The sequence below is a fragment of the Syngnathus scovelli genome, chromosome 9, assembly GCF_024217435.2.
Source record: "Syngnathus scovelli strain Florida chromosome 9, RoL_Ssco_1.2, whole genome shotgun sequence".
Taxonomy (NCBI): Eukaryota; Metazoa; Chordata; class Actinopteri; order Syngnathiformes; family Syngnathidae; genus Syngnathus; species Syngnathus scovelli.
The window spans coordinates 7,351,550-7,373,899 of record NC_090855.1 but is presented as its reverse complement, the minus strand read 5'-3'; the positions used below and the strand labels follow the sequence as shown (position 1 = coordinate 7,373,899).

At 39.4% G+C, this 22,350-nt stretch overlaps 1 protein-coding gene across 1 annotated transcript; it reads right to left on the bottom strand.

Moving 5' to 3' along the window:
* Positions 1-1,699: 1,699 nt before the first annotated feature.
* On the bottom strand, positions 1,700-21,241 carry tgfb2 (transforming growth factor, beta 2). Its single transcript, XM_049729928.2, has 7 exons — positions 20,101-21,241; positions 7,036-7,199; positions 4,937-5,069; positions 4,745-4,855; positions 4,460-4,634; positions 3,883-4,036; positions 1,700-3,756 (listed from the first exon to the last, which is right to left on the bottom strand). Exons 1-7 carry the CDS (start codon positions 20,486-20,488, stop codon positions 3,598-3,600), a joined length of 1,284 nt encoding a protein of 427 aa, XP_049585885.1. The 5' UTR covers positions 20,489-21,241; the 3' UTR covers positions 1,700-3,597.
* Positions 21,242-22,350: the final 1,109 nt, after the last annotated feature.

The following is a 22,350-nucleotide window of genomic DNA, read 5'->3' as shown; positions in this document are numbered from 1 at the left end:
GATTGGCAGGGGAAAAAATGCATGCCTGTTCATATTGAGGTTGGAATGATGGAGGCCAATAAAAAGGCTTAACTGAACTGCAAACTGTGTCTTCACATTTTCTGCTTATTCGTGTGCAAAATACTATGTAGAGAGGAAAATATAGCAGTGGTCCGGTGCTAATAGTCCTGTGTGCATTTCTTATGTACCAGGTCAAAAAACCTGCATGCATTTCACAAATACACAATGCACTGGAAATAATCGCACAACAGTGAATTCCTTGAAACATAAATAATTTATTTACCACTAGGGTACCACAGTATACTGCATTACAGTACAGTATAGTGGGTCGTAATCACATTTCAAAATAAAATTAAAAAAAAAGCACAAATACAACAACAGCTCCATCATGACAAAGAAAGAAATCTTTTTTTCCCTGCTAGTCAGGCTGTCTACTGGCATTCCCCAACCAGGCTGATAATCCAGACTCTTTTTTTGATGAAGGCGGAGGGTGTTTAACTAACCAAAATATAAAGAGAACTGTTTTTCAACGTACTAAAAATAAAACATCATCAGTGCAATTTGTTTTAAAAGCTAATGACAGACAGATGTTGTGGCAAAATGCCCATGACGATGTTATTGTAAGCTTGAATAAAGTGGAATACTTGATTTGACCATAGACTGAGTGAAATGTTTTTGAGATCTTATAAGATTTCAAAGGCTTCCTCTTCTCGTAAGCAACACTGGACTATCATCACTTGTCCAAAGACCTCGTCATAAGACCAGTTTCTCGGTGAAAGATTTTTCTAAACCACTGTGGGCTAAACACATGATGAGTGTATGACATGACACCCAGAATTCATCGGCATGTATAAAATGTCATCACTTGTTTTTAGTTTCTCCATGCGTGGAAAGCTTTTCTATTTTAACCACAAATCACAGGTTCAACCGTGATTGAGTCAAACGCAGTATGATAAGTGGAACATAAATACTAGATTTTTGTCACGCAAGAAAGATATGTTTTCAGATTGGCTTCCTCAACAGAGTTCCCTAGAAATGATTCTGCCAGAAACCTTTGAGTTTTATTCCAGAAGGTAGGCAAAGAGAGACTTACCAAAGTTGTCCCATTTCAGTTTTTGGCCATTTGAGTGCTTGGTTGAAAAATAATATCTTTTCATGTTGGATGTGCTTAACAAATCTATTAGACAACAAGATGAAACTATTTTTTGGTGCTTTAATGCAGAGATTTTTAATTTCATTGCTTTACCATCTTCAACGAAAATGAGGACTTTTGAACTGAATTCACTTTTTTTAGATACATAGTTTCTCTGACTCTTTCTGTTTAGGCAGACAGGTATATAACTATAATTTTGGGAAGAATTTCAGTAGCTACCTACACTTTTAACAATTTAACAAATGCTGCAGCACGGCCAAGTCAAATGTCGAGATGCATCGTAATAATTGCTTTAATGCCAATGTTGTCTACATGCTCACTACAGTAAGTGGTTGGAAAGATTGAGGAAGCTACAGCAACTCAATGTCATTAGCCTTTTAGTACGACGCACTTGAGCTCCAAAGGTCATTTGGGCTTGTCAGAAAATCAACAATCTTGAAGCTGCTAGAATAGCCACTGCAGGAATCAGATTGCAGCGCTTGCAAACGGAATTGTACTCCCAAATAACGTTTTAATGACAGATGCATAGAGTAAACTGTTTTGAAAGAAAGAAAAAAAGGTTTGGAAATCAACCTGTATAGGCTGACAGCAGTTATTTCCAAAACTAGTAACATTTTAAAACAAAAATAATCTTTAATAGAGCACCTGAAAGATACAAAAGGTTGAAGGGGGCGCATACCCACAATGCAAGGTCATTGAATTGTCCACTGTCAAATATATTCTAAGCACCTAAGCACAAACATCTTAAATAGCAAAACAATGAATACATTAAAAATACAAAGGATACAAAACAAAGACAAATACAAATGAGGATGTGACGTGACTGAATAAGGGAGAGAGCAAAAAGATGGATGGGGATTGAGGGTGGATCTGTGTAATCATTTCACATATAAAAACCTATCACATAAACTTCCAGTGTTTGCCTTAATCGGTCTCATGTGACAAGTGTGTGAGGTGATTCATGTTGACTGGGCCTTCTATAGAAGGCGAATGAAAAAAAAGGGTATTTCCACTTGCACATTGTGATGACGGAAATCAACATTTTGTCCTCACATTACTAAAATAAAGACACATTAAATCCATGTTTCATTTTAACAATATTTTTTTTTCTACCAGGGTTTTCCTGATTCGTTTATTCAATCACCTCTTGATAGTGTCATTGTTGTGCTATGGTTAATATTAATACTACATAATGTCATTGATTCCTGCAAATGAAACAGGTCTGTGTTCAATTTGCAATACTCACACTTCACACTGAATGAATAAATTGAGACAAGATGAATTTTGGGTGAAATTGTTCTCATGGAGTCTGTCATTTGTAACTGTCACGTTTTGTCAATCAAGCAAATTTGACATAAAAATACCCCACTTAACTGAACATACAACGATTCTCTAAAACTAAATGAGTAAATAAGGGGCAGACCAAAATTTTGTACTTTTTTAGTTTGAGAGAAAAAGACTCAGTCAACTACTTTTGTGCCAAGCACAGGTTCATCACAATGCGCAAACTAACTCTGCACATAGGTGGAGTTTTCTTTCTTACGGTATTTTTGTTTAGGGACGCAGTTAGAAATGGGCAGTTTGTGCCGTTGTGGGTGTGGACAACTCGCTTCCTGGCCAATGGACCCGGCCTCTTTTTCCCTTTAAATCAGCGCAGGAGAGGCGCACAATATACATGGCTGGAGTCCATTCAGGATCCGGACATATGCAAAGTGCTTTTATAAGCAAGTGCCAGATCAGTTTTTAAATCTGAGCGTAGGCACACTGTCCACTAAAACAGAGCCCTGAGTATTAGTCAATCTCACTAAAACTGGATCTTCATTAGTTCCACTATTTTCCATCATCGTAATGTATAGCAAACATACCACACAAAACATTTACCTGCAATGCTCTGTCTCGTGTAATTATCATTTCACGGTTATCAATGTCGATAAGAAAATCAACGGATTTCTTCTTCTTCTAGCCTTTTTTGTTTAGTTTGTGTAGTTGCATGCGAACAATACACCAGCCAAAATAATTGCAGTGTTACCCTTTCAGGAGGGAGAGGCTTGATTGGATATGACAGGTTGAATCTTGACATCTGATAGCCGACAGGGGGCTGATGCTTGGAAAGCCGAGCAGGGCACTACAAAGTGTAGGCACACTTCAACTTGGACGATTTGCCCACGTGCGGCATTTGCCGTCTGTTAAACAGCATGGGAAAAAAAACAAATACAAGGCACATGGCGTCAAAGTCTTTATGGAATCAATGGTCGGTGTCGTGTATTTCTAAGAGCATTGCAGTGCCATTTTGGAATGAGGTTTATTTGTTCAGTACCTCTAATCTTGAACACATGACACTGGACCGTGCTGAGTGAAAATAGAAGAGATAGCATGGTTGCAATTAGTGTGTGTGTGCATTATTGTGCGAAGGAAGGCGGGCGTGGCTCGTGCTGGCTTGGTTTCTAGCTGCACTTGCAAGACTTGACCTTCATATTGGAGAGCTGTTCTATTTTGGGCGTCTTGCCGATATAGTAGAGGATGGTGAGGGGCTCCAGGTCCTGGGACACACAGCAGGGTGACGCTGATGCATCAGGATTGATTGTGTTATAAAGGCCCAACACCTGGAAACACAAGAATAATAATCAAATGCTCATGTGTATAGTTTTAAATGTAACTTTATTGCTTACATTCCTCAGTCACAATTTAGAGATTGTTTAAACTACTACGCTTTGTAAACTTTATAGTACCTTGGCATGCTGTGTGTCAGCACTCCATAGATATGGACAAGCTCCAGCACAAAAGTTGGCCTCGTAACCCTTTGGCTCATGAATCCACCTCCAGCCCAGGTCTTTCTTGAAGTCAATGAAGAGCGTCCTTAAGCAGCAGTTGTCTTGAACATTTCTACGATTCATAAAGATGAGAAGTGATTTAGTTTTCTTCCATCAACCACATTTATGACGAGGGGCTGTGGAAGAGGCTTGCTACTTGTAGAATCCCGAGGCAAAGGATGTCGGTGAGTCCCTCTTAATGACAGCAAAAGCATCCAATCTATTTTCACTTCATTACCAAAGCGGTTATCTATACAATTAAGTGTATAGGACCTGGAGAAGCAGCAGATACATCCTCAAACACAAATATCCATCCGATCACCAATACAATACGAGCAATTGAAAAGTAAAAAAGTAAGAAATGATGCATGCAAAATCTTAACAGACTCTCCATCAGGTCAACAGAAAACCTAAATGGTAAATTCAATAAGCCTTTCCTCTGCAGGCATATTGTCAATTAGCAAATGAATTGTTATGCTAGTGAAGGATGATTTACTTGGAGCAGTAAGCTGCATCCAGGGCTCTCTTTGCTCGATGTGATTTGTGGTGAAACGGAGACTCCAATCGGTATGACGGCAGCAGCATGATTAGAAGGTGTGGAGCCCGTGTATTGTGGCGCAGCCTCTTGAAAACTTTCAGATCACCGCCGCTGACGAAGCTGTCATCAATACCTAGAGCACAAATACAAATCAAACTGTAACCTGTCCACTGGTATTTGAAACATTTAATAGTCCATACATGTTAATCTAACAAAATTTATGAAGCTTTCAGATCAAATAACCTGCAAACCGTGCCTCCAGCTCCTCACTCTTGTTGGGAATGATATAGTTAGTTGATGGAACAAAAGTACAGCATGGACAATGTAGGCTGAGCTTGAATCCACTGTTTCTATCTGAGGAGGAACGAATCACACATCAAGCTCATGTTGCAGTGTTCTGCATCCAAGAATGAATGAGTGTTGGACTGCGCTCACCTCTGTGGTTCATCCATTCACTCACTGAATCCGTCACATCAAACGTCAGCCACTCGCCCTCTGCTTGTGTTCGTACCACTCGGCTGTCGATGTATCGTTGAGTTGGGGATGTCAGATCTTTGTGTGCTAAAATCTGAGGACAGTTGAGAGGTGTAAAAAAACAAATCAAATGACACTCTTCATGTTTTTATCAGAGATGGCTTTATGGGTCCCTACATATATTTTTGACGCATTTAAAAAAAAAAAAAAACTCCTAGCCCATCACGTTTCTGAGAAGTTTTTATTTTCATGAATAGAGAAGACGTTTTAGGAAAAAAAAAAAACTCCATCTGTATACACTTTGGGGCTAGATGATTGTTGCTTTGAATCCCACTGCAGCCCCTCACCAAAAGAGGAGAATTGCAACTGGATGCAACTGAAGTGATGCTGCAATAATAATGAATAAGAAATGTGAATTGTTTCTTCGTGTGCTATAATGTATAAATAAATACACAACTAAATGAAAAGAGAATTTCTCATTGGTAGGCATCCCATTCCCCAAGATAGGAACACACAGAGACTAAATTGCATTGCATGATTGCAAAAGCATTAATTGAGCTCTTTCGCCATCTCTCTCCTCTTTGATTGATTGCCCAGGAACATGAGCAGAGCCAGATGGCAGGCAGGCCACGATTATTACTCTGCTGGTCCTGTCCTTCAGAACTGTGTTGGTTTTGGCTCATCTTAAACTAATGTGTAAAACACAACTCTTGCTGCTTCTATTCATATTTCTTTTTTATCTGGGTTAATAGTCATACATTTTTATTGCATTTTTTTAATCAATGTTTCTTTTCATGGTTTGCATGATTAACATTTATTTTAATTCAGACTTAATGAATACCAATCATGCAACAAAAACAGTTGACGTCACCGGCAAAAAGGAAATTGTCGTTATTTTATTCTTTTCCACGCACGGAACATCATGAACGTTCATAATGATATTACTTATTATACTTCTATCAAATACTCTGGCTTCTTGTGTCATGTATCATAAACACGGGACCCAACAACTCATTCAGTGTCCTTGGTTGACCTCAAGGTCACATGCACTCAATTTTACTTAATAGAAAAGGTTAAGACTGAGGTATCTGGATTTGAGGCACACCGTCTACATGGTGGAATTCGGATGATTGGAAAATAACACATTTGCCATGGCTAGTGCGTTCATGTGGTTCATGAACATTTATGATTTGAGGTTAAAAGAAACAAAAACAGCAGGCAGCAAGGAGATAATTGACGTTCGTGTTCCCGTTCGTGCGATTTAACAAAGTAAAATGTAGCGTTTGGTGTTTTGAAGCTGTTCACTGGACTACACAGTATCACTTGAGTCTGTCTGTCTGTCTTGAAAATAACCTTAGCATGAAGGCAAGGTCTTCAAAAGCATTTCAGGGGCTCGTATATTTTTAAACACATCTAGATGAAGTGCTGTGTTTTCCTCTGTATACATAGACATGACTAAGCGAGCGAGTGTGTTTGCGTGCGTGCGTGTGATGATAAATGTGTGCAAGGTGGATGTTATCAGGTCTACCTCGTTGTACCGGCCTGTCCCTTCCTCCCGCACAGGCGGTATGCTTTGGTGAGAGTCTCCCTGTTTGGAGCTGTGTTTAGCCTAGCTGTCATCCCCTTGTCTGGATGTAAACATAGCATGGAAACCGGCTGGTGTAGACAGACTGACCGATAGCTCTGGGTTACTGCAGAATCAAATCACGAATCTAAATCCTCAATTTTTTTTTTTTTTAATGGAGTAGTCCCACCCTTAAGCACTGTATTAAAGAAAGATGGAATTTTAAACAATTTCCATGTTGTAAATATAATATTCGGTTTTATTCAAGTGCTGGGCCATATTTAAGGATGTTCTTGATTCTTATGTGCACTGCTTTTTCAAAAATCTAAAATCTTCAATATTTAATGCAGATTGCATGTTAGGTGGGTTGTATGCACAGAGCTAATCTGTTTTTATGCGGGCATGTTTTGAGTGGGGAACTTTGCAATACCTGTGGAACAGAAACGCATTTGACCTTTTGCTTCTTTCTTCTTCACATTTCGTAGTGTGGTATTACCTGGTACAACTCAATGCGCTGCTCAGAAACTCTTGCAGTAGGATTTTGAAGACGGAAGATTCTCAGCTCAGCTTTCACCAGGTTGGAGGAATTCTTCTCCATAGGGGACACGTCAAACATTAGCCGTCTGAAGTAAGGGTTGAACAGAGTGGGGGAAATGACATCTGTAACACAGGAAACAAATTCATCAGTGTTTGACAGACAAAAATTTTAAGGTGAATGATAATAAAACTTTTTTTTTTACCATCTTGGAAGGAATGAAGAATTTAAAATTGTATTTACCTTGTTCATAACCAAATTTAAGTTGACTCAAGGGGTTTTTCTCTATGATTTGACTCTAAAAATAATTGTAGAATTCTGAATCTTTTCAATTGTTTTAAAAATCAACAACTAAGAAAATGAATAGCTCATAATAAAAATTACAATAGCAAATTACAATAATTATTTTGACATAGTGCATCTGGGGTACAAATGTTGCACATTTCGGACAATAGCTTGATTATTGCAGGATAGGACCAACTTTTGGCACGTGTCAACCAAGCCCAAACCTTGACAACATTTATGTTATCTTTTAAGTTCCCTCCCGAAATAAATAGTCTTGCTAAATGTGCCAGAGTTAGCAAATGACTTTAATCGAACGACAGAGCAGCAATGCACAGTAGCGGTTTCACAACCCCCCACGAAGTCTACTTGCATGTGCTACAATTTGACAGATGTTTCCATATGAGCAGGGTAACACGTGTAGCCCTGACAACCACACAACATGTCTGACAGACACTCCAGAACACACATTTTGCCATTAGTAATTTCTGTAGCACTGGAAAGCATGTAGAAAATGCAGAAGAACTCGACAGTGGCCCACAACACTGTGAATTGGAAACTGATGAGGTCTTGAATGCGTGGTTGGAATGTGAGGCACTTTGGTGTTGGAGAGAGTATACAACCTCTGTAACAGGCAAAAGACAGACTGACTGGGACCAGCTGACACAGAGAGGGAAGGATTCTCATGCACATGATGTGAATATAATAATATAATAAATGACCAGATGAGCGCAGTGTGAGAGGGACAGGGAAGGTGATTCATGGTGCAATTGGACTGGCTCAGAGTGAGTGAACCCTAACTCTCCTTTTAGCCTGTGTACAATACACAAAACGGATTGGCCAAATTGCATAGTTGGGGATTGCTGTAAAACTCATAAAACATTGAATCATTTTAATTTGTCATACATTTGTCTTGGATCCCAAGAATCCAATGAGAATCATTACTACTCAAGTGGAATTGAAGTTTCCATGTGGAAGACTACGGGGCAAAAATACAGCAAAAGAAGGATTTACTGTGTCAGATTTACTGATTCAGCTTTGGAGTGTTTGTCCAGCCAAATCTTGCGTATTTTACAGCCACCTGTGAAATATCTCTGCTGCCGCCAGAGTGTCCATGTCTCTGTCCTTACAGTTTCTGCACAAATTTGCCAGTCACTCAATGATAAAAAAAAAAAAATTAAGCTCAATATTTCAGGAGACACGGTGGTGCACTGGTTAGCCCGTCCACCTCACAGTTCAGAGATCGATTCCGGCTCTAGGCTTCCTATGTGGAGTTTGCATGTTCCCCCCGTGCCTGCGTGGGCACTACAGGTTTCCTCTCACATTCCAGAAACATGCATGGTAGGCCGAGCGAGGTGTGATTGTGAGTGGTTAGTACTGCGATTGGTTGGCAACCAGTTCAGGGTGAACCCCGCCCAAAGATGGATCTTTCAACATCTTTTAAAACGGCGGCTTGTTCTCAGTGACCATAAAGTTTTTTTTTTTTTTTCACAAGCTCAAAGTCATTAATCCTCTGGTGCTGATTACTTGACATCCTTTACCATTATGGAGTGTGCAGCAGTAGCCAAGACTAATGATGCTCTTGTTCGTTTCCTTCCAATCTGTCAACAGAGAAGATTGAACTTCCAATTCCAAGGGGACCTGAATGAAAACCGTTTACACAAGTCGCTTCAGACCCTTGTGAATGAGTTTGCTGTGCTTTGACACAACACTGGCTGCATTGAGCAGAGGTTCACTTGATGGTTTCAGCCACACTGATCCACAATGTGCTTGCAGACACATTTTTACATTCAGTAAAAACTCACTCACAATATACATATAATTCAGTAATTGCTCTGCAGACCAAGCATCAATATATATGTGCAAACAAAACTGTAATTCAAAACTACATTGAACAAATTCCAACAGCCAAGTATTGCCAAGGTTACCTGCATTTTATGGGGGAGTCTGCCCAATTCCAAAAAGCGTCCTTGGGCTCACATTGCAAAGCGGCATGTGACCAAACCCAGAAAACAGGAGAGCCGTGACATTGGCAATGAGAGGGAAAACCAAGTATGAGTATCGAGAAGTAGAATTACAACGTATTTTCTACGAGCATCTACGAGATTATTACATCATCCTGCTTTGTGTCAAAAACTCAATACTGTGCTGTTGCAGTGACCACAACATTATTTTCTTTACACAACCATGTGTATTCTACTATGCAGGTCATTTCATCACCATTTTCGGACAGTGCTACAGAAGAATTCTCTATTTACCAAGCAAATGTTGAGATTTAAACTCACTGTATGCGTAAATTGCTACATCGCACCGACGGGTCTAAGCAAGAATTTAGGCAGGTGACATCACATGACAGATGGCATTGCTACGCTTCTATTAGTTTGTCCGTTTGGGCTGATGTCACTTAAGCGCTGTCACACTGCCGACAGAAGGACCCCCGACTCCTGTAATCCGTCACTTCATTACTCATCACTCCCATTACCTCATATACCGATGGTAAAATACTAAAGCATCTGTTATTTGGCCAATTGTTAAAGGAACACTGAAAGTTCATCTGTTCGTACAATGGCAATAAATAGATGTGCTATGTGTGACACAATCGATCCAGTTATTTGTATTCATTTGAGATTAACGACAGATTGAAACGAGATTTTTTTTTGTAATAATGTGAAAATATTATTGAGGTTTAAAAGAAAAATGTTGCTATTCGTTTCTTCACAGACAGTAAATAATGAACATGTTGGGTAACTTTGGCATTAATCTATCATTTGTTGCCACATTAGGTAAACTTTATATGACAAGAATGTGAAAAAGGACTCAAATGCACAATTTGCAGTTTGCAAAAAAAAAGACGATTGCTTAATTTTTGTTTGTTAACAATCTTACAATGGCTATCAAAATTGAGCATTATCTTTGAAAAGAAAGTTGTCAATCAAATACACCCTCCTCATTCTCCAGTTGGGTTAATGAATGACCCTTGTAATTCTGAGTTGTTGTTAAAGAGCCCCATGTGCTTGCCATCCTTTGTTATTTTGAACCTTCCTTTTGAACTTTGTTCAATATTTAGTATTTTGTTTGGCTTTTTGTTTTTTAAAATATCCCTAGCAGCAGCTCCACCTTTTACAACTTCAATACAAACATACAATTCTGTGATTAAAAAGGATTTGGTAGATTCTATTATATATTATTTTTCTTGGGAGAGCCCACATGATGGAAACTGTGCTAATTAAGAATATGTTTTAAGTAAAGTAATATTTACCAGCCAAATATTATTTCGCTCTTACATTTAGACAGAAATTGGTACGGATTGGTATGATTACATCACTTAAATACGTCTTCAAAGATTTTGTAAGGAAACAGCATTCACAAGAGCCAGGGAAACTTCACTAACCAAGACGTTTAAATAAAGCACAGAAGAAATCACGGCCAAGAAACCAGCAGCAAATACAGTATAATCAAGACTAAAGAATTTCTACATTTTATATTTGTTTGACTATATCTGTTTTCAATTAAAACCTGACTTGAGTGAGCTCACGCTGAATGAAGGCATGCGAGCACGAACACACCCAATGCAATGTTGTGTCTAGTATTTTGGTTTCCTCAATTAGTTACTCTACTCAAGAGAAGGTACAAATAACGCGGTGTTCTTCTACAACACCGCGAAAGACAGCCGCAATAACAACTTGTTAAAGTACAGTGTCAATCAGAACTTATGTTCAAAATATCACGTGGCTCTCTGATCTTTTCCCACTTCCATTAGTTTTGTCAAATATTTGTTGTAGATCAGTTGGCCCAGACTTTACCCGACGTTTGAAAGGGCCATTCTAACCTTGGCTGTAGGACACCTGCAGTGGGCAAACATCTGATCTAGAAGACATGAAGGACAATTGGCGGTAAAACTGTTTCATTTGGAATCTTGATATGAGGATTTAGCCAGCCACTATGCTCCCCCACTTGAGTGTTTTTTTAACTGACACCAGGCCATGGGAACATTTTTGTACCATTTCCAGTTTCATTTTCCAAACCTCAGCTCCCCTCAATGACCTGAACAGGTGACAGCCTTACGATTCAGCCCAAACCATGAGCTTAACAAAAACAGATTGAAAGTGTGGGAATACATAAATGAAAACATTTGCAGTGAAATAATTGCGCTGTGATCGCGAGCTGTTAGGAATTGAGCTGTGACTGCTTTTGCAGATGTTTCTGAGGAATTGGCCTGAAGAAATCCACATGTGCTCTGTGACTCCTCAGTGCTGTTAGTGGCTTCTGGCCTCAACATCCTGATCGTTATCATCTTTCTTTTCTTACACATGGTAGTTTTATTGGGTGTATTTTCTAATCATTGGCTCGCCGTAGTTTAGTGTGAAGGACCCAGAATTGGGACGTATACTATTGAAATACACGTAACATTATGTAACTATATTTTGTATTTGAAGATTTGTTGTTTTTTCCTTAGGCTGGACAATGTGCATGGATTTAATGATTTACTACCGGATGCAACTGTCTACAACCTCAGAATTTTAGAATGGAAACAGACTGCATACTTGTCTGCAAGACCCAAGTTCTGGGAATGACTTGGGTAAAACTATTTGACCTACTTTTGAATATTTCTCACCGCAGTAAGACATGCTCAGATGTGAGCAGGACAATGGTGCATGAGTAAATATGCTAAGTTTAGTCTGAGTTGAATGTCGATGTGTCTGAATGAACGATAATGTCAAACTGTTAGAACTTTATTTGGATTTAAATATGTATGCGGTCTGCTCCAAACGTTTTGGAACAGTGAGGCCAATTACTTTATTTTGCTGAACACTGAAAACAATTGGGTTTGACATCAAAATATTAATATGAGATATATATATATATATTTATTTTGTGAAAACATTTTTATTTCAAATATTTAATTCTGGAACAAATACACAACTGAGAAGATGGGCTTTCTTGTTTAACCCAGTTGTATGCACAGAGCTAATCTGTTTTTATGTTCATATTTTATTAAAGATAGGTGTGTTTTGTTACAATAATGTGTCATATAACGACCAAAAATATACTTGATTAACAACTAAAGATGGGCTTCGTCAATACACACAAAGAGTAGAAAGGAGGGCTCTATTCTATATTATTTTGGATTCTCGTTTTAAATACGTCAATGAAATGTGGCAAGCTTCTTTATGGTGTGGTCATTTCAATGAGTGAACCTGTATATTTATAAAATGTATTAGAATATATAAAATAAGGTATAATGGGGAAGAAATAAACTGCTAAAAACAAGCATATTAAGAAAAATATGGGAAATCAGAAGCTGATCAGATAAGAAACTGATTGTGACTAAAAAGCCCTAAAACCACACGGAGGGATCAAAGATCTCAAAGAATTCCGCAGACACCATAAAAGTGATTCTGACAAGCAACAGGGCAAGGAATGAAAGAATGGGAGTGGAGATGACAGGAGCAGACAGCATGAAACACATAGAAGCCAAGAGGAAATGAAGGCAGAGGATGGGATAGTGGAGGTTGGGGGACAGAGGGAGGGTGGGGGTTGAGGTCCTCACTACAGGAAAATACAAGAAAAGACTGACAAAAAGATGACAAGCGTTCATGGGAAGTAGTTTTCACTTGGCTGGAGTTTTGCAGATAACTTCACTCAGTCACTCACCTGCCAATAACAAATTGAAAACAACTCCACACTTAATCCCAGGTTCTTTGTGATTGTGTTAAATATCACACAGCAAAATTCAACATGTAGACACAAGACGGACTTGAGCAAATCTCTAATGAAGCCCGAAATCAGATTGACATTAAATCATGCAATATTCAAGTTACGGGTAGCCACATGAAGCGAGGCTGTATTGATTTAAAAGTGAGAAAACACCACAGCACATGATTCAATTGCACGGGCGATCACCAGCATTGTTTTCCCACCAAAACTACAATGTTGGGCAGTGCAAGATTTTTTCGTCTGCCTGGTGCTAGTGAGCGGCCGAGCTTCTTCATGCGCAAATCTAATTTTCGGCCTACTATCCTTGCTACACGTTGAACAGCTGAATGTTTCATTTGGATCAGGGGAGCCATTTCAAGTCAGCCTTCACCACAAAAGCTTCCGTGACTGGAAGCAAGCCATGGAATCCTATTAGGCCTTCTCCACCACATGAGAGGAACACCTGGCATGCCGAACTATGAGCAAGAAAAACAAAGAGTTGGTTCTAAAATATTTAAAAATATATAGATCATATTTAGGTTAGCTTTCTTGTCAGGGTGACATCCAACTACTGGGAAAGTATGTTTTTTTTAAGGATTTTATTCGATTGCATGCGTATTCCAGTATCTGTCAATGGTTTTCCCTGGTATCCTTTCCTCGCAAGCATAAAATTCCAATACAGGACTGCCATTTGTCAAATGTTAAAACCGTAGCATCAACCTGGAAGAATAATTGTAAGCCAAACATATTTTTCTGCTCCACAAAATATGATTAATACAGGTGAATCATACCTAACCATATAACACATCCAACATATGGACACTATGAATCTCTGATCCTCCAAATAAATCTTCTTTTCACAAAATTAGATGGATGCTTTATACGTATCATCTGACTCACTGTTTGGATAAAAGTATTGGGAAACACAAGCATTTTTTATTAACTCCAATTTAAAGCAGAAATATGAAGTTGATTCACGACTTAGTGTTTTCTTTAAAGGCTTTAAGTAAAGCTCCCGATGTCCTGATGCCTCCTCCAAACTGGACACTCACTCACTCACTCACTCACTCACTCACTCACTCACTCACTCACTCACTCACTCACTCACTCACTCACTCACTCACTCACTCACTCACTCACTCACTCACTCACTCACTCACTCACTCACTCACTCACTCACTCTCTCTCTCTCTTGGTTGAATCATTAAATTGTGAATGACACACACCATTGTGATCCCAGTAGCAGCCGGCTCCGCTCAAAGAGTCTGTTGCATAATAATAATAATCCGAAACTGAGTGGAGTGCTGGCACGGTTGGAAATGCTGCCCAAGACTTTCTGTCCGTGCGTGTGAGCCGCAGCACAGCTGAGCATGTGCACCATGCACTCTTCTGCTCTGCTTGCGCCTCCGCTCCTGTTAAGACTATCATCTTACATTCTGCCACTGCTGCAAATAATATAATATTAGTAATCATTTAGTTCTGAAGAAGAACTTGTGTTTCATTTAACTCATTCAATTGCTCGCTTTCTAACACTCTATTACGCAACGATACTTGGCCACAGCGGTGGAGTACTTTAAATGGCAGCAGTGTACAGATCTTGCATAAGGGAACACAAAGCAAGCACTCCACTACAATTCTTTGGTAAAGTGCCTCACTTTTGCAAGTTCTTAAAAATGTTCAACTCTTCTTGCAGCTGGTTTCTCAGCTGGAATGCTAGTCGATGTCCAATACAGAAATGCAAAAATAGTTACCGTAGCATGCCATTTGTAAGCACTATGACGATGACTTATGTCTTTACTACTTCCTGTCTAAAACATCCATCACCATCACTTCCAATATAACAAAAGCACAATCCAAATTTGTGGCTTGTTAAACTACATAAACAATCTGATTTATATTTGTAGGAATCTGTTTAATGAAACCACAAGCATGTTGGCTAACAACTAAAACAGTACCGTATAAAATGTTGCCTTTTCTATAGAGAAAGGATTAAATCCTCAATTGGCACTATTTACTACCTAGCATGAAGAAATGCTATAAAAGTATCCCGTAATTCGACATTTGCACAATCCAGACCCAGAAAGGATGCACAAAACCTCCACCATCCGAGGATCGTAAGTATTTGCCAGCATTTTGACAAAACCCATCAAAGGTTTGTATTATGGGATTCAAGGAAGAATCCATCAAACGTTTCTGCAGATTTTGCAGATGGAAGAAAACGCACATCAAGCAATGGCTGTAAGTACTGAAACTTTGTTTGTGTTCTTCATGTGTTCGGTTGTTTTTACAAGCCTCCCTTTACAAACCAACAGCTGCCACACGACAGGGTTTATTTAGCATGCAGGAGAGATAAACCAGAAGTTTCACTCCAACTAACCAAACATAATCCATCATGCACATGCCCAACCTCCTTTACATGGCCTCTTTTAGTTTTGCCATTCAATGTTGTCATTGTGTCAGAACTGCACGGATCATACATGTCATTGTTCTACAGCTATCAACATTTCAAATTTAGAGTCTTCATTTAATTCAACATGTATAACACACTTCTTTAAGAGCATGACCAATAATGTCTGAACTTAGGATAACTCATTTAAAAAATATTTCTATTTATCCATAATACAGAGGAAGTAAAAATAAACAGCTGGTTTAATGTATTTATGCAAGTGCACCCATCCTCTGTTAACTACAGTTGGGACTGTGCTCAGAATTCATAAATCACATTTATAGTCAACCATTGTTTACATATTTCTACTTACAGGCCATTGTTTACATATTTCTACTTACAGGTGTGCAAGTGAAGAATTTGGAAAGTCTGCCACATCAAATACAAGTCAATTTGCTTACTCACCAATAGCTCTTACTGAGGTAACCAGTAAAAGCAATAAAAGCAACCTTAGCGAAAACAATAATCCCCAAAGCACTGTAATGGCGACCGAATGATGATGATAAATCATATTTGAAAAGCTACCAGGGGTTTGAAAGGTTAGTAGATTTATTTTGTCACCACGTTTGCGACTCAATGTCAAGTTTTATGCGATGGTTCATGCTGGAGACAGAACCACAATGATGATTAGGAATTATTTAGCCATCACAAATGATGCTTATTAAAGCAGTTGAAGTGTTTCCAATGTGAATGAAGCACTAATGGGGAGCTAATTAGTGCTATTGAATCCAGATCACTAAATAATAGCAGACAGCAACATGTGGTCCACATTTGCTTTGTAAATAAGCATAAGGCTTTGGCTCACAACGGTCACAGTGTCTTACAAACAGGGTTTCTTTTGACTGTTTGAAATGTTGGCCCCTTTTTATTTTTTTTTTTTTGGTCTGAGGTTTGAAAGAGGATTTATAGTTGTGGGCAAACTATGTCAGTGACTGAAGCACTGATGAAGTGTGTAGCGTTATTAAGTGCATTTCCACGCCACTTCCAAAGCACACAAAAGAATAAATCAGACCACTGGTAGTGGTATCTTTACTAACTGTGGAAAATTTGATTTTTAAAAAGAGACAGTCAGTTCAGCCACGAGGAGAAGTCTGTTGGCCTTTAAGGACTGATCAAGTTTTATCACAGTGTCCCACAGAAATATACTCCTGGTTTCTGGAGTGCTGTCCAACACTAAATAAATAAAAAAGATTTCTGGTGTGATTCCGAGTTTCCCTCTTTAGTACTATCTGTTTTGGGGCAAAATACCAAAGCCTTGTGATTCATCAGTTTGCATAAGTCAAGCATAAAGCAAACAAGTTGTAAAAGCTTTCCACCTTCAAGGTAAAAAGTGAAACAACTCTTTATCGCTATACTTCCTCAATTACACACTAGCTGCTTACTGCTTTAATCAGAGTATCACAGCAAGTACCACACTTCATAACATCCTCAAGTGACATCAATGCCCCGAACTCCTCACATGCCAGAGACAGCTAAACGGGTGAGAAGACAACTCGAGGAAATACAGCACACCAAAACAAGATTGCGGGGACCTGATCGTATCAATAGTCGGGTCCGGAAGGCTTGGGCCTACCAGCTGTCTGGCTGTCTTTTTGGGGGCTGCCAACAAAAACTGTTTTATAACAGACTTCAGTGTGTTAGGAACTAGATAGCACCCAAGGGACTCGAGGCATACAGGGGGACACACAGACCTTAACAAACCGCCTTTCTGTCTACTTAGGTTCACACTTAAGAAAACAAGACATCGTGTCAACCAGCCAGACTGTTACAACAGTGAGTGTATTTATTGCACGACGATATTACAGTAAGATTAACCAGTAGTAAAGTGTTTTATAGGAATAACTGGGGGCACCAACCAATTAGGTAGGCCGAATACCAGGAACATTTATCACAGAAATCTTGATGTGTTTTTTAGTTCTTTGCTAATACTGGAAAAAAAAATCCTATTCATACGACACATCCGTGCGGACATTGCATTTAAGTTTAGGTTTGTAAAAAGTAGTTTACTATTTTCTCCCCAACATGACACACTACATCTCCCATCCCCCAGGAGAAGATCATTTTAACCGCACACATGCGTTTGCACAAATCAATTTTGACACACTAACACAAAAGATGAGGCCAACACGTTTCAAGGACACTGAACAGTAAATTTTAGAGATTAAGTAGCAAGAAAAAAGAGAACGCCCACTGTTGTAAGGAAACATGAAATCTCAAAACAAACACAGATTGAGAGCAGAGCGTATTGCCAAAAGTTGTTGGTTTCTTCACTTATGCCAAAGCAATTAAAAGATATTTTTTCAGTTGGAGGACTCACTTAAGGGTCTAATGGTTTTCTACTTCATTTTAAATGTTGCAAAAAATATATATAGAATCAACATTTCCTTCAAAGAAGCCAACTGTTAAGACTTGAACGAACAATGAGAGATTGCACCACCCCAACTCCCACAAACATTCCTGTAATTTATTTTTCTTCTGAAAAACAAAGCAGTGACATCACTATGACATCACCATGTTTATTTTGTCACGGTTCACAAAGCAGCTGCAGAGCCACATAGACCTTGTGTAACTGGAACAATTCCCACTGACAAGTTAACATTTGAGTGTAAAATTGTTGGAATTCCCCTTTTGGTTGTGATTTCAGTATCACAGACCTTGAGCAATATTACTTACCAAGAAGACACTGGGCTCCTGTGAATGCACACAGAGAAAGAACCAGAACTTGCCACAGGATATTTTTTCGAAAGTTCTTCAAAAAAGTTTGATGAACCAAACATTATGGGCTCTGAAGACAATCTGGAACCCAACCAAATAAGGTTGATGCCCCTGTAAGCATGTGATATTCACTTTCACAATACTAGACACATGTATATAAAATAAAGAAGACCAAATAAACATAATTGAAAGGAGTAGCTCCACGATCTTTTTCCGGTAAGCATCTGTCTCTGTCACCAGTTCACATGAATGGCAGTCCATTTGGGCTCCTTCCCTTCCTTTGGTTTTATTTTATACCTGTTAATGTTTTTCTGACTGCACTTGAAGCCAGGCCCAATTGCCTCATATTTGAGGTATTTACATGGCAGAAAGAGCTACGGATAACTTTAAAAGCATAAGTGCATTCGGAATGTCGTGCTAGTTGATTTTTGCTTCAGTTCTTGTGCTTACATTTCCACTGTAGTTAGTGAAGCATTACATAACTTCATAGAAAGTATATGAACTGGAGTTTATTGACTTTCTTCAAAAAATTTTAATAAAACGTGACCTGTTCATTATCTGAGTCATTGTTTTTTTTTAACTGTTGCCATTCTGGTACATTTATTTTCTGATTGGGGTTGAGGCCTGGTACACACATTTTTATGCCCTGCGCAAATCTACTTGCAAAGCTTAGCCTAACTGTGCGCATGGGTGGGTTTTCGTTTTGCTAGGCCAGCACAGGTAGAAAGGAGCATTTTACCATTGTGGGACTGAACACAGCCGGCTTGTTTACCGGCCAATGGAAGTGACTTCGCTCTTTCAAATTCAATTCAGTGGCGCCACTCAGTCTTTGAATAGAGTCCATGCGGTAGAGCGAAGCGAACAATGTACATTTGCTAAGGAATTTGAAAATGTGGTTTAATATTTAAATGGGATTAAAGTGTGTAGGGTGCATCTATTTTAAAAATGACATTATAGTGTATGGCCTATATCTGGGGTTTTCAGTTTTGGGTGGGTTTGGAACAAATCCATGCAGTAAGCAGGGATGCACTGTGATAGCTCCAGTCAGTGATCAGGGTGATCTTCTATTTTTTCTGGGCCTCAAGCTTGCTTTTTATCCACCAATCGACATCTCTTCAGTTATCACGTTGGTTACACATCTAACTTGTATCAATTCACACGCAAAAGCCACATGTGAATCTGACCATAGAAATTCAACACTATTTTTTGGATACAGTATATCACACCAATCGTTTTGAATACTAATAAGGTATGGTATATAGTGCAAGTGGGTGTGTGTGCGTGTGTGTAGGGGTGGGGGGGTGAGGGGGGGTGTCACTGCACTGAAGCACAGCCAAGTGTTTTTTTTTTTCTTTCTCCAAGTCCTCCTGACAACTTACAGACACAGACCTGACTGTAATGTTGCCATTCTACCATAGCTCCATGCTGAGAGGAGAATTTGAATGCTTGAAGTAACTGTGGACAGCTCCAAAACCCATTTAAAGAATTCCCACACTGTTGATGACTGCACAACATAGTGAAGTAATACAGTCTGCTGTTCATTTTGTACTCTCATTTCTGGCTGGCCCACAGGATGGTTTTTTTTAACCACAAAAATAAACGTGAGTAACACATTTAGAGAGGGTGTACCTCCATAGTGAGTGTTCATTATGCAGATAAGACATTGTTACCACCCAATGGATGAAAGCCAAAAGCTTTCAGTTTGGGCTGTCACAAAATCCTTGCAGGTTTTTGCGCAAGCCAAGTTCTTCATCACCAGTCAGTCATCTACCCACGCCTTTATGCTTCCCAAAATTGTTTCCCCATTTCAAGGAAATTTAGAAGTGCAACCCAATCCTGAACATTTCCAAATGTACAGCTTTATAGTTCATATAAAAGACACTTACTCTCAGATGGATAGATAGGCTGCATTTCAATCTTGTGCACCTCCTTGGCGTAATACTCCTCCTCACTCCGTTGGCGCTCGCACGTTGCAGCCCGTTCATTGGCCTTTTCTTGCAATAGGTCCCGTGTACTGTTATAAATGGCCACGATGTCCTTGGACACGTCCTCGGGCTCGGGGAAGTCCTCCGGGGGATTGGCGAGCTTGAGTTTGCTGAGGATTTGCCCTCGGACAGCTTCGATGCGCTTCTTCTTGAACTGCTCCATGTCCAATATGCTGCATGTTGACAAACTGAGCGCAACGGTGACCAAATCCAAAGTGAGGAGAAGGCTGACAAAACACAGGTTCATCTTTTCCTCGAGGGCTGAAACTGCACTAATAAAAGGGAACATTCACTATGGTGTCTTAAAAGACACTAATAATACACATTTTAGGGACACAAATCTAAAGCTTCCGACCGCATTTGCGCGCACAAGTCAACTGGTTCTCAAATATTTCAAATGTTTTTCATGAATAAAAAGCGGCTGGTTGTTTGTTTTAGTTGATAATTCATTCGATGATTTAGGCGTAATAAGTCCGTTACTCGGTGGGAAATGATCAACACTCATTTAACGGTGCTGGCACATCAAGCGTGCGTAAAAGTGCAGCCAAGTGTTGGCTGTATGTGTGTTTGCCCCCATTAAACTGGTCAAAAGTATGTATCTAAAAACAAAAATGAAAACCACGTTATAGTTGGTGGACGGTACTGTTTACTCGCGGGACTCAAGCACACCTTAACCGCATCAGAGCGCTCGGTTCATCGCAGCTTCCAAAACCCGTTTCAGGCGCAATTCAGCAACGTCCACCAAAATAAAAAGAAGAAAAAAACCACTCCCTAATGTAGAATCCCAACTTATTTTGTTGAAATGTTCTTTTTGCACAGGTCTGGTCCCACAGTTCAGGTTGAAGGCGAGTCCTCAATAAAATCCACACGCGCGATGTTGACGACGAAACTGTTACACCTTCCAGTGTGGTAATAAGAAAAAACTCCTGTGCTATTTAGCGTCCAGCTGCACGTCCTCCAAACACATCTACGTTCGTCTCTAACGCGTGCCAGGCAGCGGACCTCTGTGGCCACTTGAATGATATTTATAAGGGGGCGATTATACCCCCTCCCCTCTCACCCCCTACCCCCGCGCTTCTGTCCAACTCTGTGGTCGTCAGTGGGGAAGCAGAGGCAATTTATTTATATATATATATATATATATATATATATATATAGGAGTGTGCATCAACCGTGACGTTACTTTGAGGTTAGAATTGAGGTCTGCACGCAGGTTTCAGCAAGATTGTTCTGAAATCGCAACATTCTTTCTTGCATTGATTTGTTGAATTAATTATTATGGGGGCACTTTTGACCTTGTAGAGTTGATTTTTTTTTCGGGACAAGGGGTAGGTTTAAACAGTGATTAAGATGATAAAAGGAAACTGTAATATTTGATGTTGTCATGTTGGTTGAAGTTGTTTGCATCAGATGCAGGGCTATAGTCCCCCCACGCAAAAATATAAAATTTAAGATTCTCCAGCATTTTATGTGATATTTTGAAATATATATTATTTTCTCAGTCCACCTTTGTATTAGAGAGAAATCCTGAAGCTGTGCCTGGATCTACAGTATGAAATGATAAAATAAAGATGCTAATTTCTAAATGTCAAACATAAGATGCTCTGTCATGTGATGTTCTAAAATCTGACGCACATTTCAGATTGCGATGTAACAGTGTAATGATGAGTTTACATAATACCACCTTCATACCTGGCTGCATTACAGAAAAGAACTATAATGTCAAAGTCAACAGGTAAGCAGAGCTGCAGCTATGATCATATATTAGAATTTCAGCTAACAAGGTTATCAACATTAGCTTCTGAAACACATTCATACTCTTAATATTTGCAAGTGGACAGTGGGAAAGTTCTTGTTTGAGGAATTTATTTGGACTGTTCCTGAGAATCTCTCAATCAACTGAGCTCTTATTAGTTCTATGAAGTCATTGTCGGAGTAGGCAGATTGGGGATGGTGACTGAGGCGTCACCAGGTCCTACATCCTTGGATTGTTTCAACATTCCGGGATAAAAGGTGGCATACCAGAATGGCAGGCCAAAGTGTTGCCATGACAGACTCATATCGAGCACGGTGCAGACAGCCTGACTCGTCGCTTTCCTCCCTCCTCTGTTGATAACGCAAAGTGCAAATATTTCCTCAGGTTGTGACGAC